At 38.8% G+C, this 17,105-nt stretch overlaps 1 protein-coding gene across 1 annotated transcript in view; it reads left to right on the top strand.

Moving 5' to 3' along the window:
* The window catches only part of arhgap24 (Rho GTPase activating protein 24), an 86,605-nt gene that overhangs the window by 14,196 nt on the left and 55,304 nt on the right, over positions 1–17,105 (top strand). Inside the window, exon 2 of the mRNA XM_080875447.1 lies at positions 3,627–3,842. Within this exon, the coding sequence (XP_080731573.1) occupies positions 3,642–3,842 (201 nt within the window). The 5' untranslated portion in view covers positions 3,627–3,641. The remainder of the gene's footprint in view (positions 1–3,626; positions 3,843–17,105) is intronic.

The following is a 17,105-nucleotide window of genomic DNA, read 5'->3' as shown; positions in this document are numbered from 1 at the left end:
TCAACCTCTAACTTAAACAACATTGATTACATTACTGTCTTCATTTGAAATGTACTCTACCTGTACGGTTGTATGTAAAAGAAAGCACCTTAAAGTTTAAAGCAGACTGAATCTGAAAGCTTTCTTGTCTTCGTGTGTCACTAGTTTCCTCCCTTTCCTAACAGTGGGGTTATGCTGGGAGACCAAAAAGTCATTAATATTACTGTTCCAGTGTGCCGCTGTTTATTTTGAGACTGTGGCTCAAGGGACTGATACACTGCTGCACACATGCATCTGTACACACAGGTGTTTTACTGGGACACAGTATACAGCTCTTGGAGGTGGTTTTCAAAATGCTGAATCGATATAACAGTGATGTGCTCTGAAGAGACTTTGCTGGTGCTTCATAAATATGCTTACAGCCACAACTATAAGCACGTACTGGGGAGGTGTCTTCCACAACGAATGGCTGGTTTGGAAAACGGGTCATTGAGCTTACCTTAGCACTTGTTTGGGTTGTTGTTGCTTGATGGCCACATAAACCATCCGCTGCTGTTATGATTTCTTATTTGTGATATGTATGCAAGCTTTTGAGGAAATGGTTGTCTGCTTCATTGGGTTTCTATCAATTAAAACTCAGGAATGTGATGTGCATAAGTGATAAAGCATCATGTGTTTCACTGCTTTTGAAAACTGCTAAATGAAGAACCTGATGATCATATACATATACTGTACTTTGTTCATCAGTTTATTGCTGTTCTTTTCTATTGAGTCTATTAGACTTGTTTATGTCACCCACAAATATGAATGTGCTTTTAGTGAGACCACAACAATTAAAATGAGTAACTTTGCAAAGGTCACCATTCATCATGCAGTTCCTGCATGGGCCGACAAAAACACTAACTTTTCTTCTGCTTCTATTCCATTTGTCAGGTAATTTATAGATTTAGTAATGGCTATGCATTTGTACGGCAATTTATTACCCCTGGACTGGGCCACAGTGTAATGTAAATCTAAATGGTATTTCTACTGTCAGCCAGATCCAAGATATTCACATTAAGAAAGGGCTGAGTTATTTACAGTTTCAATTCAAAGTTTTACCATTGGTTGGTCCCAGCAGTGCTGTTAGCTGTGCCCCATGCAGGAGGCATAAAAATGTGGGGCTATGGCTTCATACTCCTAATACAGCAGGTGACTCTATGAGCATATCAGTGAATCTGGAGTGACTTTTGATATTACTGGTTTTTCTGTTTATTTGTGTGCTTGCAGACTGGCCAACATGATGACGAATAAATGCATGCAGGGAAACAGAGATTATTCCCACCAATATTAGTGTTAGATGAGCCCACACCATCATTTTTCTCTGAATGAACTGATCTCTTTGTTGACAGAAAAGCCCTACTCATGCTTTCCATGTATTCATCTAGCATGAAAGTGGAACAAAGACGAACTTGAGATGGATAAAAGATAATAAGTAGGTTGTAGTCACCGCATTGCAATGGGAAAACAGCTATTTTCTTCGAGGAGTGCAAAGGCGCGAGTATGCTCGTGCATGAACGTGCACTGGTGACATTCTTACCTGGACCGAACCAGAGAGAGTTTTGAATTCGCCAGCAGCCTGGCTGCACTTGCTCCACTGCTGCCTGGAAAACTGCAGAGCTGCTTCTGGGCCACATCTGGTCCACATCTGGTCCATGTGGGATGGTTGGACATTCACCAAGCCAAGCACAACCAGAGCCACTGATAACATGGCAGTGCTTATAGCTGACAGCAGCAGTCTTAGCATATGTCAATGATGATGCAGGTGTGTATATTTATAGTAGTTATAGGGTACATTAATATGCAGACTGCACTGACCTGTATTACACAGATGTACAAATCAATATATTTTGATAAATAAAATTTGCTTCTGAGGACTTCAGGTGGGCTATTTATCTTTTTGTTTCCCAACTGATTGCAAACATGAAATCTGATTTAAGCTTGCACGTAACATTTTTGAGATACACATCATTGATGTTTGACGTGAATGATGTGTATCTCAATATAATGTATCAACACTATGGCTAGAAGTTTCCAAAAATTGTTTTAATGTGTTTATTCTGGACAAAAACAAGAGAAGACGATCTCAGGATCTCTCCAAAGCATATTTCTGTCAATTTAGCTCAAAATAAATCCACAAACATGTTTGAGGCACTTGCTTTTGCGCATGCACTGCACACCCGTCTCTCTTTGCAAGAACAAACAGTAGCGGGTCATCATCCTCTGATTCAATTTTTCCTGGTGTCGGTTTTCCAATACTTTTATACCTTGGTGACATCACTCAGATTTGGTGGGAAAATGTCAAGATGAGAATGTAAAAAGTGCAATTTCAGTGACATTCTGGCACTCATTAGTTGATGTGCTTTCAGCATGTTATCCACAAGCTCAGCAAGATTCTCTGCTCTGATATTGCCAAGACAATTCTGTGCACAAATGTTTCCCATTGCTGCTGATTCAGATGGCTTTAGCATTAGTTCACAGATTTCAGGACCAACAAAAACACCTTCTTTCACTTTGGCTGCATTTTGTGGACAGTAAACTTATTTCTTAAAGGCTAAAATGCATCACTGTTTCTGCCCAGTCATTCTAGCCGTCCAATTCTGGGAAAATCATAACTTTTAAAAAAATGGGATGAAAGAGATGAAAATGGTTTGTTAACGCACAGGTGAAAGTATACCAGCAGCAAAATGCTTGTGACCAGTTTGATCTTTTAGGTACCGCTAACTACATTTTTTCATTTGCCTATCTTTTAACATATTGTAATCTTGTTGACTTGTTGTTGTCTAAATAAATCACAAAAATGAGAATTGTACACAAACCTTTGACTTTGTACAAAGTGATTTTAATTGCCTAGCTGCACCTTAATAAAAAGTCTAAAGCCATGTCAGCAGGTCTGTAAGCCTTCAGTTTTTGAACACCAACAGCGACATGCTAATGCGGTTATTATGACAAACCATTTACCGTTTTTTTTTTTATCATCTTAGTTTAGCTTGCTACCAATGCTAGTCAATAAGCACTAAATGGCCGAAAGTATTCTCTATTTAAACCTACTTAAAGTGAAGTGCTTCACATTATAAATAAGGTTCAACAACTCAAATTGTACAAATGGATCAAACTAAAATAAAAGCAAGCCTCCACATGTAGGTCTGTGGTCAGGTCAGTTCACTGTTATAGAGAGCCATCTGGCTATGAAGACCTTTAAAAGGCATCAGCAAAATGGCAATGCATCTTGCCAATTGCAACTTCAAGAGATTGAGGCACTAAACGTAGGAGAGATAAAATATAAAACTGGGACAAGATCAGACCTAGCAGGCCAACATGTGTAGGTGGGTGACACACTGAATAAGATAAAAGAGATTTGAGGTTTGGTCTGTGGACACTCAACTCTGTCTGAGTGCCTTAAGCTTCACATCCAGCAATGCAGAGGCCTGTACGATAAGCTTATAGGTTAATATAAATCACAACCCCCCCCGACAAAATATATTAAAACTTCCATATCCTTCTAATGATGATTGACATCTTGCAAAAATACTGGTGCTGTTTGGTTTGTGTCGAACTTGCAGCTTCTGTGAGTTTAATCAATCTGGAACTCTTTTGCTTGTTTGCAGGTTGGAGTAGCTGTGATGGATGACCAGTGTGTGTCTCATGGCAGTCCTCATCGCAGCGGAGGTCATGTCAGTACTGAGGGTCAAAAGTTGAATGTCATCAGGTGTGGGTGGCTCCGGAAGCAAGGAGGTTTTGTCAAAACGTGGCACAGTCGCTGGTTTGTGCTGAAAGGGGATCAGCTCTACTATTACAAAGATGAGGAGGAGACTAAAGCTCTGGTAAGACTGTGAATGTACTAGAAGATGAACTAACATAAAAATTGTGGCATGCACCCACACATATGCAGATGATAGTTCTCACTGTATGATGATTGAGTTTTTTTTTGGATCAGACAGCTCTTTGGCTTATGACCAGACTGTATGTAAAAGATGGGTGTAGCATCTGTGAAGTTTGTTTTATGGGCTCTGAAACCTTAACCTATGCACCTAGGGTCATAAGTCATTAGCTACTGTAAGCATGGTTTGTTAGCAAGGTGCGTTCCTACAGTCATATGAAAAATGTGAGTTTTTCACAAGACTCTATGCAGTCCTGTGAAAAACTAAAAAGTAATACTTTTCTATATGACTATCAGTCTCCCACATCATTGTGGAGGAATTTTCGCCCACTCTTATTTACTCTAATTTACAGCATCGCTTCAGTTCTTTGAAGTTTGCAGACATTTGTTTATACACAACACTCTTATGGTTCCACCACAGCATTTCAATCAGGTTGAGCTCTGGACTTTGACTGTGTCATTGCAGCACTTTAATTCTTTTATTTTTCAGCCATTCTATTGCAGACTTGATGCTGTGCTTGCATGTGCTCGATCCAGTTTTAGCAAAGCTTTAGCTATCAGACAGATGGCCTCACATGTGACTCTGGTACACAGAGGATGGTCAATTCAGTGACTGCAAGGTACCCAGGTCCTGTGGCTGCATGCCCAAATCATCACCAATCTACCGCCACGCTTGATAGTTAGTTGAGGTGTTTGTGCTAATATGCTGTTTGGTTTTCACTAAACGTGGCACTGAGTTATATGACCAGACATCTTTGGTTTGTTCCGTCCACAGAGGTTGTTGCAGAGGTTTTGTGATTTGTTCAGATCCAACTTTGCAAACATAAGCTACAGTATACTCCCATGTTCTTTTTACAGAAGAAAAAGCTTTCTCTTAGCAGCACTTCCAAACAAGGCCTACTTGGTCAGTTTTCTTCTAATTGTACTATTATGGTGTTTAACATTTAACACACTAACTGAGGCCTATAGTCTGAGATGTAGCTATTGGGTTTTCTCTCAGCTTTGCAAGGGTTTGACCTTGGAGTGAATGTTCAGGGACAATCCACATCCAAGATTGGCAGCTGTCTTGAATGTTTTCTACTTGTGATGAGTCTTTGGATGGACTTTAAATTATTTGGAAATGGTCGTATAGTCCTTCCCAGATTGATGGGCAGCAACAGTTGTTTCTCTAAGATTACTGCCGATGCCTTTTCTCCTTGCCACAACTTAAAGCTCCAGACCAGCAAACTGTCAAACATTCTGTTTTATAGCAGTGGTTACATTTCATGATCAAAAGATCAAGTGCATTTGATTAGCAGCACCTGGCTGTTACTTACCTTCTTGACACCAATAGAAGCAGTTTTGTTTTTTGTTTAACAGGACTGCATAAAGTCTTGTGAAAAAGGAAGCGTATGGGTGTTTCACACAGATGGATACATGCTGATAGTTCCTAAGTAAGATACAAATACAATAAAAGCATTTACTCAAAGCAGCTTGCAACTGCCACTAATGATAATTCTAAGCCTCGGTGAAATTGAAGCCAACCCTCTAGAGCCGTCACAAGTGGTGATATTACTTTTCTTACTCAATCTAATGGGCCAGCCTCAATATAAAATGATGGCTGGCATACAGTGCGTCGCTATGAAGTCAGCCATTCAACAGTGGGAAATGTGCTGGAGATGTTTTGCTCACTTTAACATTACGATCAGATATGACTCTAAATATGTACTCTAAGCCCTGCTGTGGTGAAGTGTCTGTTTGTGCTTTCTGTATTTGCTGTATTTACTCACAGCACCACCATATTTCTTGTAGATACATGCTACAGTATAGCCAGGTGAGATGATAACATCGAGCTATGGTTCAAATGAGGTTGTTTTGACTCTCAAACCAAACTGTTTTCAGTTTGTCTTTATGGAAACACACACACACACACACACACACACACACACACACACACACACACACACACACACACACACACACACACACACACACACACACAAATGGCTATCCTGAAATGAGAAGAGACAATGAGTAACACGAGTTTTATGGCTATCTCTAACATTACTGTAACAAGGAACTCCCTCTCACTTAGCATGTGCAGACTGGAAAAAGAAGCTGCCAAAATACAGTGAAAGAGAGCGAACATTGATTCCACAAGTTGAGTTCATTAAGAAACTTGTTTAATTTCTTGAATTTGATGAAAGAGTCAATAGTCTTTTCTTGGTTGTCAAATACAATGATGCTGGATAGCAACTTGTTATTAAATACTAGTTCATAAATACTCTAAGAGTGTGTTTTATGAGTAGCTTGTCACGTCATATTCCTATCATGCCTTTAATCTTTATATCAGTTAGCAGATGTTTCGTGTTTTGTTTTTTTCCTCTTTGCAGTTATTTTACACCAGAGCTTACTCCTATTTGGCAAATACACAAAAGACCACATCCTTTTGTAATATTTATTCCTACCAAACAATATCTCCTTTTTTCCCTGTGGAAACTTGATCACTTGTGCACAATTGAAATCTTTATTCTGCTCATCTACCCACACTTCTTTGCCTGGCCAATTTTCCAGGAAACTGAGCCTCAGCCAAACCCAAGAAACAGCAGCAGCAGAAGTCTCTAAAGGTTAAAGCTCCAGACCTGAAGGTGGGCCACAGGCCAGATACAGGGGGAGGAGAGATTTTCTTTCTTTTTTTCTGGGAAGGCCAGGTTTTGAAGCTGTGTCAAAAAAAAGAGAGAAAACAGTTTTCCTGAAACAACTTGATAATTATATTTATCACCATGTTCTCAGAGAACTTATTTGTAATGTCCCTACAACTCCATCTACCTGTGGAATACTCTTCTTTGGTTAGCAACTTTCCATTCTTGCCCTACTTCTAAAGCTGTAATAAATTTCAGCTACTTTTTTTTTTTTTTGCAGAGAATGGGAAATTTCTAGTGAAACTAGGTCAGGTACAGAGGAGTGTGCTCAAAGTCCTCAAATCTCCATGACCTCCAAAGCAGAGAAGCATGTAAGAGCACAAACAGAACACTCCAAAAAGACAGCGTACCGAACAGAATACAAGATAACCAGTGTAGCGTTTCCAACATCCCAAAAAGGAGGAATACCAGCGGGACAGAGAGGAGACAGAAAACTGTCAGAAACAGGTTTGGTTTTGCTTTTTGTGCCTCGAACGCTGATGTTTAAGATCAGGGCAAAAACACAAACACACAAGGTGCACTAAGATCCTCCACTTTACTTAGACTATATGTGGTGGAGTAATATCTACCCACGCTAACCTATTAGCCACATCCAACAGAGACGCAACTGATTAATTCTCTGACATGCTGTGATCTCTCCATTACCCATCACATTAGCTTAATTGCTGCTACCTCAGAGGACACATGAACATGTGCTACTTTCTGTTGGCTAACAATTTGTTGAACGATTAGACAGGAAAATATTACATACAAATTACATATTTAACTAGCTTCTGGCACAAACTGAATCTACATTTTATGAAAACAAAAAGCATTCATTATGCTATTCACATATAAATATAAAGTCTCACAATAAATGAATTTAAAGTACGCACAGTTTAAAAAAAGGCGGGGGGACAAGTTTGGAAAATAGCAGCATTTAGACACAATGGACTGACTGCTTTATCTTTACTTACAGTGGACACAATGTGCTAGCACTGCACTCTTAAGCAGTAAATATTAGTTGCTAATATTATGAAGAATTATGGGGAGGTTTTAACACGGAGACTTACCAGAAAAGTTGGCAAGTGATTGCTTGTAATTATGTAACTAATCACAGTATGACTTTTCTGTCTATCTTAGGCAGAGTGCTAGGTTTCAGTGTCTATTTTTGATACTGAAAGCCTAACAGTATTTATGATTAGTGCCTCTAATCCTTTTGTTACTCTAACCAAACAGCTCGAGTTGTCATATCAGTCCTTAATCCTGCAAGAACATTGGGGGGGTTTGGCTCTTGGGACCACTAGAGTCAAGTTAGAACCATAATGCCACCAGTTAAACTAGCATTACCTGACTGGTTGTAAGTCGTAGCTGGCTGTTGCTGGCAGTAACCATGAAAATGACTGCTAAACTCCTAGTCACACTGTCGAGCGGTCAGTGACGCTGGGGGGAAAAAATGTGTAATACCCAACCGGTTGGCAAGCGGTTGCTGGAGGTTGTTTGCTGTTGCTACGTGAAACTGGTAGCAAAGAGGTAAACTATGCTGCACCAAAAACCTCCTTGAGATGGCTTTGGCGGCTAGCAGATTGCCATGGTAACCCTTACTTTGCTGACTTGTCTCCAAATACTCACTAGCTACTCACTAAGTGGTAGTGAAACTGTGAGAACAATTTGCCTTCAAAGTAAAAATCTGTACTCTTTGAAACAGGTTGGTTTCAGTGGTAAAGCACAACTTTTACTTTGGAAGTCGCTCTCTTCATAGCTTCTCTGCTGCTCTGCAAGCACCTGTCTTTGCAGCCAACTCGGTGTCCGCCATGCAACCTGTTTTTGCAGATCTCGATGGAGTAGTTGGGTCTTTTGAGATTCAATTCTGAAAGTCAAAGCTTAAATAGCTAAACTTGGAATAATCTTTTCAATTATGAAGTCAGAAAGCTGTAGAAAAAACATCAAGTAATAAATAAAAAAAACAAAAAATGGGATTTCCTCAGAATGGCTGTAACATGTCGTCATGTGTGATGCACTAGGACTTTATACCTGACATACCATTGTTTTGTTTTCATGCAGTGAACATTTTATAACATTTGTTTGATTTCCAATACTGCAACTCATAAGAATTCTGATGTTTTTAGATACTGTAACATTATCTGAAAAATTACTGCTGATGTAGGCAAACATGTTGATGCTATACAGTTAGGCCGAACCTCTCTGAGTAACAGGAGGAATCCGAAGAATGGGTGTCAGATGGAGGTGAAGGGTCACGGAAAAGCATGGGTACAGGGTACAGCACGTGTAGGATTAGTGTCGATATGCCATCTGCCTGCACTTACTCGTCTATGAAGGAATACACACGCACAAGCCCGCATGTACACACTCGCATTCTTAGATGCACACATACATTACTCGGATTTCATCTGGCTGAGCCATAAACAAAGACGCTATTCATGCGGTGGGTGAGATTGTATGGTTATTGTAATTCAAACCACTCAGCCTTGTATCTATATGCCAGGGATGTAAGGAAAGTAGCATTGTGAATGAATGAGAGAATTGTGAATTAATACGTTGAAATGATTTAATGTTTTAAGAAATGAAAGACATTAAAATTTCATAAGTTTATTATGATTTTAGCTGCTGCACGTCTTACAAGTTAGTTAATATTCATAGCATGTAGGGGGCACTTCTGGAGGCAGACGAAATGAGAAGTAGCTGGATTTAATAAGAAATTGCATCATATCAATAATGCAGCAGTGCAGTTGTGTACTAAAAGTCCTTTTGTTTTCCCTGCTTAAGCTGAAAACCATTTGACCTTTGCATTTAACTGGAGTAAATAAAACGCCACTGCAGTTCAGTAATTTTTCATTCTGCAACACTGTGTTACTGCTGATTTGATGACAATAGTAACTCTGTAGCCCTCGTTTGACATTGACAAAGATGTTTTTGAGGCATCACAAAGTAATAAAAGCTTTTTATAGCAGGCAGGGTTCCAGCCAGTCACGTCAGAACCAGAGCAGATCTGATTTGCATTATATTTGAATGTATGAGGCATGTGAACCAAGAAGCGGACATTATCAAGACACCCTTGTGTGAACAAATTGAAAAGCATTGCTGACATCATCCTCTGGTAATAGACAAAAAATTTCCATTAAAGTGGTTCAATAAGTTTGCATGCATGGGCGTCTCTTTAAAATTACAGATGGGCAATAATATTAAGGCAAAGACATTTCCTTTAGCCTAAATATATTAAAGCATGAAAAAAGTTTATCATTAATAGAAGGCAGCCCCGTCCATTAGTATTCCTAGGCTGCATATACTGCATAGAAGTTATTTCCTTTAACTCCTGAAGGGTGACTGCATGTCTAATAAGCTCTGCAGTGATGGATGAAGAAGTCAATTAAGTCTCACTGGACTTGTAACAAGTTCCTGTAAGTTTTGTAGCCTAAGGACTTTTTCTATTTCTAATACCTGATGGTGCAAGAGGGTAAAACAGCGAATTTAAGGTGTGTGCAGATGTAGTGGTATTTGTATTGCTGGAGCAAAGCAGCTGTATGGAATATTTACTCACGTCGAATCCCAACTCACTAAAAAACTGAACTGCAGAGCTTCTTGTTCTGTCTGTCTTAGAATGCTTCACTTTTCATTGGTCATAACACAGTACAGTAAGCACTGGCTCACATCTGTTGACTCATTATATTTCATTTATAGCTGTATCTTAACAATGAATTTGTAGATAAAAGGTGTGATTCACATTGATACTCCTAGTGATACATTGTTATTTTGTCCAAAATAAGGAGTCGATGGTTTACATTCAGTTCTAGACTGCAGCAGTATTCTGTAGTTTGCATGATGACTTGTCTGCAAACATTTGCCGTTTTAATGAATGAGGTGCAGTGAAACTTGAGGAAGGTCAATGCAAACCACTAACGGAAAAATTGGTCTTCCAAATAAAAGTTGAGCATTAGCACCACAATCAATCAACATTTCAAAATGAGCAAACTACGAGCAACTGTAGCAACCTGCTAGCAATCAAAGTAACCACAAGGAAAGGGGAACTACTAGCAACCACCTGCCAACCAGCTGGGGAACACAAACTTTCCCTAATGGCTGGTGGTTTAGAAATGGATTTCATAACAACAGAAACTACTACTTGGGAAATAAGATTTGCCTGTGTGACTGAGACATAACTTAATGGGGCGAGATACACAAATATTCCCCCTCAGTAAATTATTAAAATAAATGTGCAAAAACTGATTTTATAAAGTTTTTAACTGTTTTAGCACCTGTTTACATTAATGAATGTTGATTAGCTGATGTTCTGTATAATTTGGAGAACTCTCATTGATCTGGTTTCCCATGAATGAATAATAATGAATGGGTAAGCAAACATGTGGACAAGCTAACACACATTTTACATATGCTAACCACACGCGCTTTGTGTGAAGGTCATTGTTCAGTCAGAGCAAGGACCTGCTGGACAAAAATCCATATCAACAATATCAGGTTATAACATATTCCTCCCACCTGTCTCCTCTAAGACCCCCGAAAGAGATTTGAGGGCAGAATCGCATATCAGATATACTGAAAACTGGTGGATGGTTTAAAGATGGTTTAAAGACTTTCTTTCTGCCTTTCACCTTAATAGGTTTAATTGGTATTTGCTCATTTTAACTTTTCTTTGCTGGGAGATTTTAAATCAAAATACTTGTAACCAATATCGAAACTCTTGCTTCTTTCGGCTTCCTCTGCCGTTCTCCTTTATTAAGCAGAAATGCCATCCCATTTTCTCTGCATTCTTTTGCAGTTTATACATCGAGTTCATCATCTTCACATCTGCCTAGTGAAGCTTGCAGTGTCAAATAAATCAAAACCATGCTTTGGTGGCTTTGGCCTAAAAACCGAATCAAGTTTCAGTCAGATAATTAATGCCATCAACTTTAGAGCTTAACAGTCAGCCGCTTGAATTGCTTTAACTTTAAATCTGACCTTGCTGACACAACTTTGAAGTCAAGCCGACTCCTGTCACGCATGTCACTTTTTCAGGGGCTGTTCTCTCTGCCTTCATTCTTACTTTCTTCTGTTTTTGAGAGCTGAAATATATGAAGTCACACTCATGAACATTTTACATACAGCTCAGCTCACAGCACTGCCAATCTGTATTACATTTGCATTGAGAAATAATACTAAAAAGTGCTAACTTCTTCTTTAAAAAAAAAAAATTGAAGCTATCTCAGTGGTGTTTAAAATTATGCACAGCTATGTCATTTTTAGTCTTGAGCATGTTCGTACTTGTACATATATCATTCACATATCTCTGGAACCGTATGTTACTCTGTTTTCTCAGCATGCCATGTTATGTCTTTCAGTTGTCATAGTTTGACTTTTTTATCTATTGATCTGACAAATATGATCTGTACAGAGGATCAGTATGGGCAACGTGCCGCTGACCTCATTTCCATCTGCCTCATTCATTTCCTGTGGTACTCCAAACCACATATGTTATCAGTTTATCTTCTATGATACACTCTAAAGGCTTTATAGGTCCTTCATAGTATCCACTTATCTTCAAGTCCTGGGAAAGGCCATCTTGTAAGAATTCTGGTAGTCTGCTTTGAGCTGTCTGAAACCTTTACGCATCTGCTTGTCTCATTTGTTTAATAGAACAAAGCTGTGATAGTGAAGCTTGATTTGTGGGCTGTAGACAGCTTTTGATTTTCCTGCTGTCGGGGCATCCAGAGAAGGATATTGGTAACAGATCACACGTAGGAGACATCCAAACTGTAGTACAAGCATAGCTGATGAGCAGGGATATGTCTTCTCTGTGGTTGGTGCAGCTGTATTCTGTTTTTTTCTTTCTCTCTACTTAACAGTGGAATATATAATGCGCTGCAGTACAAGGACTATATTGAGGGCTATAGCTGCAAAGTAATTTCACAGGAAAATGGTTGAACAGGAAAATACCTTCTGCCTTTGTGGTTTGTAGACTTTGCAAGCCAAATATCTCCTGCACCTGTGTTCTAGTGTTAAAGGTATAGATACAGGATGTTAAGGCAGACCTGAATGGACTGAAATAGACTTCAGTGGCAACATGTAAATGAAATATAAGATACAATCTTTGTCCTATTATTCGCTGGTATTATTGTGCATTATCTCATTCTAATGCCTTGGCTTGTTTTAGCAACATGATGCAAAGACAGGTGTATGACTAATTACCTTAAATTAGACCCTGTAACTTAATACAAGGTAGCTGTCATAAATGTCGTTAATGCTTGCTCTTTTTGTATATGAACTGCAATTAACGATACAAAGAGGCTCCTTTGATAGAATCTCCTTTGCCAACTTCTTGTGATTTTTCTTCAGCTTATGAAGTTGGAGGACAAGTTTGACTTCAGCAGCATGTTCTTGCAATGTGGGCGTATTTTTAGGTCTTTGCAAAAGATAAACGCATAAACTAATGCTGTTGTCTGACTTTAATAGGGTTACATAATGAAATTGCTGCTTTAATGAGGTTAAGTAATGTCACTGACAGACAGCCTACACTGTGGAGGAAAACAGTTGTTAGAGTTGTTTTGTGGATCCTGGAAATGATTTTGTGATGCAAATAGTTATTAGATATGATCTTGTGCAAAGAGAACTGTGTATGTAGCCTATAAAAAGTATTTTTTTTACTTTACTTTATTTTACCATAGTTTTACCATAGTTGATGGAGTACACCCGTAAAATGTAACTTGTGTGTACTGTTTGCTTTTCAGTATTTCCTTATGTTCCCTGGAAGTGATGATAATGTAATTTGCAGTTACTGCTTTTCCTAAAAGTATTGTTACTTTAGGCAGAAAATACTTTACTCTATATAACTTTGGTTATGTGTTGTAAGCTCTATGGATATGATAAAAGGTATTCAGCAGCAACAGCAGTGACAGGTATTCTTAAAATTAAATGGCAGGGCGTAGTGTATGCCTTTGTGGGAATTTACTGTTAGTGGCATGACATGTTTTTAAATGGCCCTGAGCTTGTGGTAAGCAGACATGCTACTGTCCCTGCTCGTCCATATTTTCCACCCCTATAGCTCCGTTCTATACTTTATTAAAACCTGTGATTGATATCTCAGTTCTAACAAAAACTACAGTGTTTATACATTTTCAGACTAATTTTATACTATTATTAAAGATAATAGCTTAAAATCCGTAGGTAACTTTTCCAGCAATCGGATGCATTGCATCTAACATACGGTTGTTTTTTAACCATTAAATCGCCCTTGCTTTGTAATTCACCAATTTAGGTTCCTTGTGGTAATTTCAGTCTATCATTTATCCTGTCTAATTTCTCATATTACTCACCCAACGTTAATTTGACAAGTAAATAAAAATTAATGAAGAAGTTTCCCATTTCCCTCTAGTTAACTGGCATATTAATATTTATGAGGGTTATGCAGTCACAGTTGGTGGTTTTTATTATATAGTTGCTTTTGAATGTGGGACAGTGCAAGAAATACCTGTTGTGTAACAGTGGAATAGTGACATTTATTGCATTATTGAACCTTGCAGCAGGAAAAACATTAGTAACTCTTTGCCCCTTAAAAAAACTAGAACCAGAAATGGTGAAGAATAAATACATAAGGTCAAATTAATGGATACATATGGTACTCTAGAAAGGCAGACCCGTTGTAGGTCTCCAGCTAAGCTCCAGCTGAGTTTGATTTGCTGTAAAAGGTTAGCCAGGCTGGAGAACACTAATTATTGTCTACAAAGTCAGTTGAACAACAAGACAAATAATGAATTACCTGTTGCACCAAAAACAGATGGCAGCTTGACTTCACTCTTAAGCTTTTATCTGAAGCAGTTGATTCTTCTCACCAGCTTTGAATGATTCCTTCGTGTTATGCAGTGATTCTGAGAAAGTATTTCAATATTTTATTACCGTAGTAGTGGTATTGATATTATTATCAGTAGTAGTATTTAGATTTTAAATATTTTGTTTATATTAAGTTTGAAATATTATTTTTTTCCTATTTTATTTCATCCTCAAAGCTTTTATATCATACCCTCATCTGACACTTAATTATAACAAATTCAACTATGTCATTGCATTTAGCTATGTAGATGTGGTCAAGACGACCTGGTGAAGTTCAAACTGGGCATTAGGATGGGTAATTTAAGTGACTCTGAACATGGTGGTGTTGTTGGTGATGTGAGCAGGTTATATGTACAGAAGGCTCTGCATATTTCAGAAACTGGTGATCTACTGGGATTTTCCAGCACAACAATCTTTAGGATTTACAGAGAATGGTTCAAAACAGAGAAAATATCCAGTAAGCAGCAGTTCTCTGGGTGAAAATGCCTTGCTGGTGCTAGAGGTTGGAGGAGAATGGCCCGACTACTGAAGAGGTATGCAGGAGAGCATCTCTGAGAAGGCACTGAATCGGGAAGCAGAAGACCACATTGTTGCACCTTGTTGAATCCATGCCATTAAAAATTGAGACAATGTAGCTGTTTTCAGAAAAAGAAATCTCACTGCACCTTACCTAGTACGAATCCTAAAAGACTGGTACTATGATAGCACTTGTGTGGTGATTATTAGGCTGGTAAAGTCACAGATATTTGCTCGCTCCTTTTAATTTACTGAAGAAGCCAGAGGTAATTAATGAGACAGCCAATGGTAAGGGGCACAGAGAGGACATTCACCCTATAACCTCAATAAAAACAAACATGGCACATCAGCAGGAGTAAGCTGTTGGGTTTATGACCAACAAATCAATGTCACATGTGGAAGGTAATAGCTGCAGTTTTTACAGGCTGATCTGACCAGCAGGACCAACTGAAATTTCTGTACTCTCTTCCATTAAATGGAAAAAAGGCCGCAGTCAGTGTTCTTGTATTTGCTTGCAGTCTCAGAAAACACATGAAATTAGATTTCAGTTGGAGGACACTGTTGGACGCAGCCTCAGAAAAAGCCTCCTGGAGGCTGAGCTGCTGCTTACAAGCCTGAGCCTCCTGCTGTTGCTATGCTCATATGGATTTCTCGGAGTCACTTTTGTCCCATATGTGTGTGCGTGGCTTTTTGTTTGGGAATAAAAGATAATTGGTTTTGTGTCATTGCACCGATTCCAAAAGTGACCTCATTCCACTTAACAACAATGTAAAAATGCACAAAACACCCCGAAATAGGTTGGGTTTTTGTCTCGCGCTGGGTTGGGCCTGGCAAACGTGCTCTTTGCTGGGTAAATATTACTCTGCCTGCGGTTGGGTTTGTCTGCAGCAAACAACAGGCCACCAGGGAGGATGCATGGAAAGTGTGGCTGCGGCTTAAAACGGAGGAGAGGAGTCTCTGTGGTGTTGTGGTTTTACGTTATAGAAAGGCTTAACAGGCCCTTGTCTTTTTTTCTGGGTTTTTTTAAATGTGACACGCATTTTTTTTTTTTTAAATCTCTCCTCAAATGCACACTGTTTATCTAAATCGTCTCTCATTTCCCTCAAACTAAAACAATGTTTACGAAAGGAACCTCTTGAAAAACCTTTTAATCCTGATATATTGAAGCTAGTCATATTGTCTTGCTGACAGCCACATCAGTCGAGTCCATTCCTTTATTTCCCTCTCTTTTGAACATCTTTATAGCCTCCTTCAAAGCGCTTCATCTGGGGCCTCAGGTAGGGTTTCAACTTCCTGATTGTCACAGTTATGGCTCATTAAAAAGTCCCCTTTTCTCTCTGCGAGCAGGAAGGAAACTGACTCTCTCTCTGATCATGTTAATGTGCACAAGTCCTGAGTACTGACGTTGTCACTTCTGCACATCTTGTCTGCGTTAGCATTAACCCACAAAGGGGTCACTTTAATGACTGTCAGATGCTGCACTGTGCCATTGATGTCCAACTTGTTAATGAACACAAGAAGTCACTGAATCAGTTGGAAAGGACGAGGTAATCTGAAAAGAATATTCAACCACATAATAATTACTGGCACTAGTCTGTCATTCTGTAAGAAATACCTTATTTAAGCACCTGGCTGCTAGTTGGTAAGTTTACTAAACTGCATGAATTTATGGTGCAGTATCATTTGTGAAGCCAGTGTCATGGTCCTGGGGCTTGGATCCAGAGTTTTGAGTTTTTGGATTTCTTTACTACTTAGTGTGTTCTGTTGGTTTTCATTGTTCTTAGGTTTTCTGATTGAGTTATATATTTATTTATTTGCCTCTTCTCAAGTCTCTTACTGCTGGTGTTTGTTATTTGTTGAGTTCTGATATAGTACTCTGCAAAGGTCTTGAGCCACGCCTTGTTTCTTTACATTTCGCTGCCAGGAAATCAGACTTTTTTTTCTTTTCTTTCTTTTTTTTAAGCGGTCTTGAGCAATAGTTCACCAAATGTTCTCTTGTTGAAATATTTAACACTGACCTATGAATCATACAAGCATAAAACTGCCACCTAATTCAAGAGATTCACCAGTGTTGTGTCTACACATAACAGTCAACGTGACAAAGAAGCAAAGTAAATTCTGCCTTTAGGCACTTTGTGATAAACAGTCTGTTGCAAAAACACATACTTTGTTTCAATTTCTTTAGGTGA

This window comes from Rhamphochromis sp. 'chilingali', assembly GCF_963969265.1.
Source record: "Rhamphochromis sp. 'chilingali' genome assembly, chromosome: 2".
NCBI classification, from domain to species: domain Eukaryota; kingdom Metazoa; phylum Chordata; class Actinopteri; order Cichliformes; family Cichlidae; genus Rhamphochromis; species Rhamphochromis sp. 'chilingali'.
This window is presented reverse-complemented; position numbering and strand designations above follow the sequence as displayed.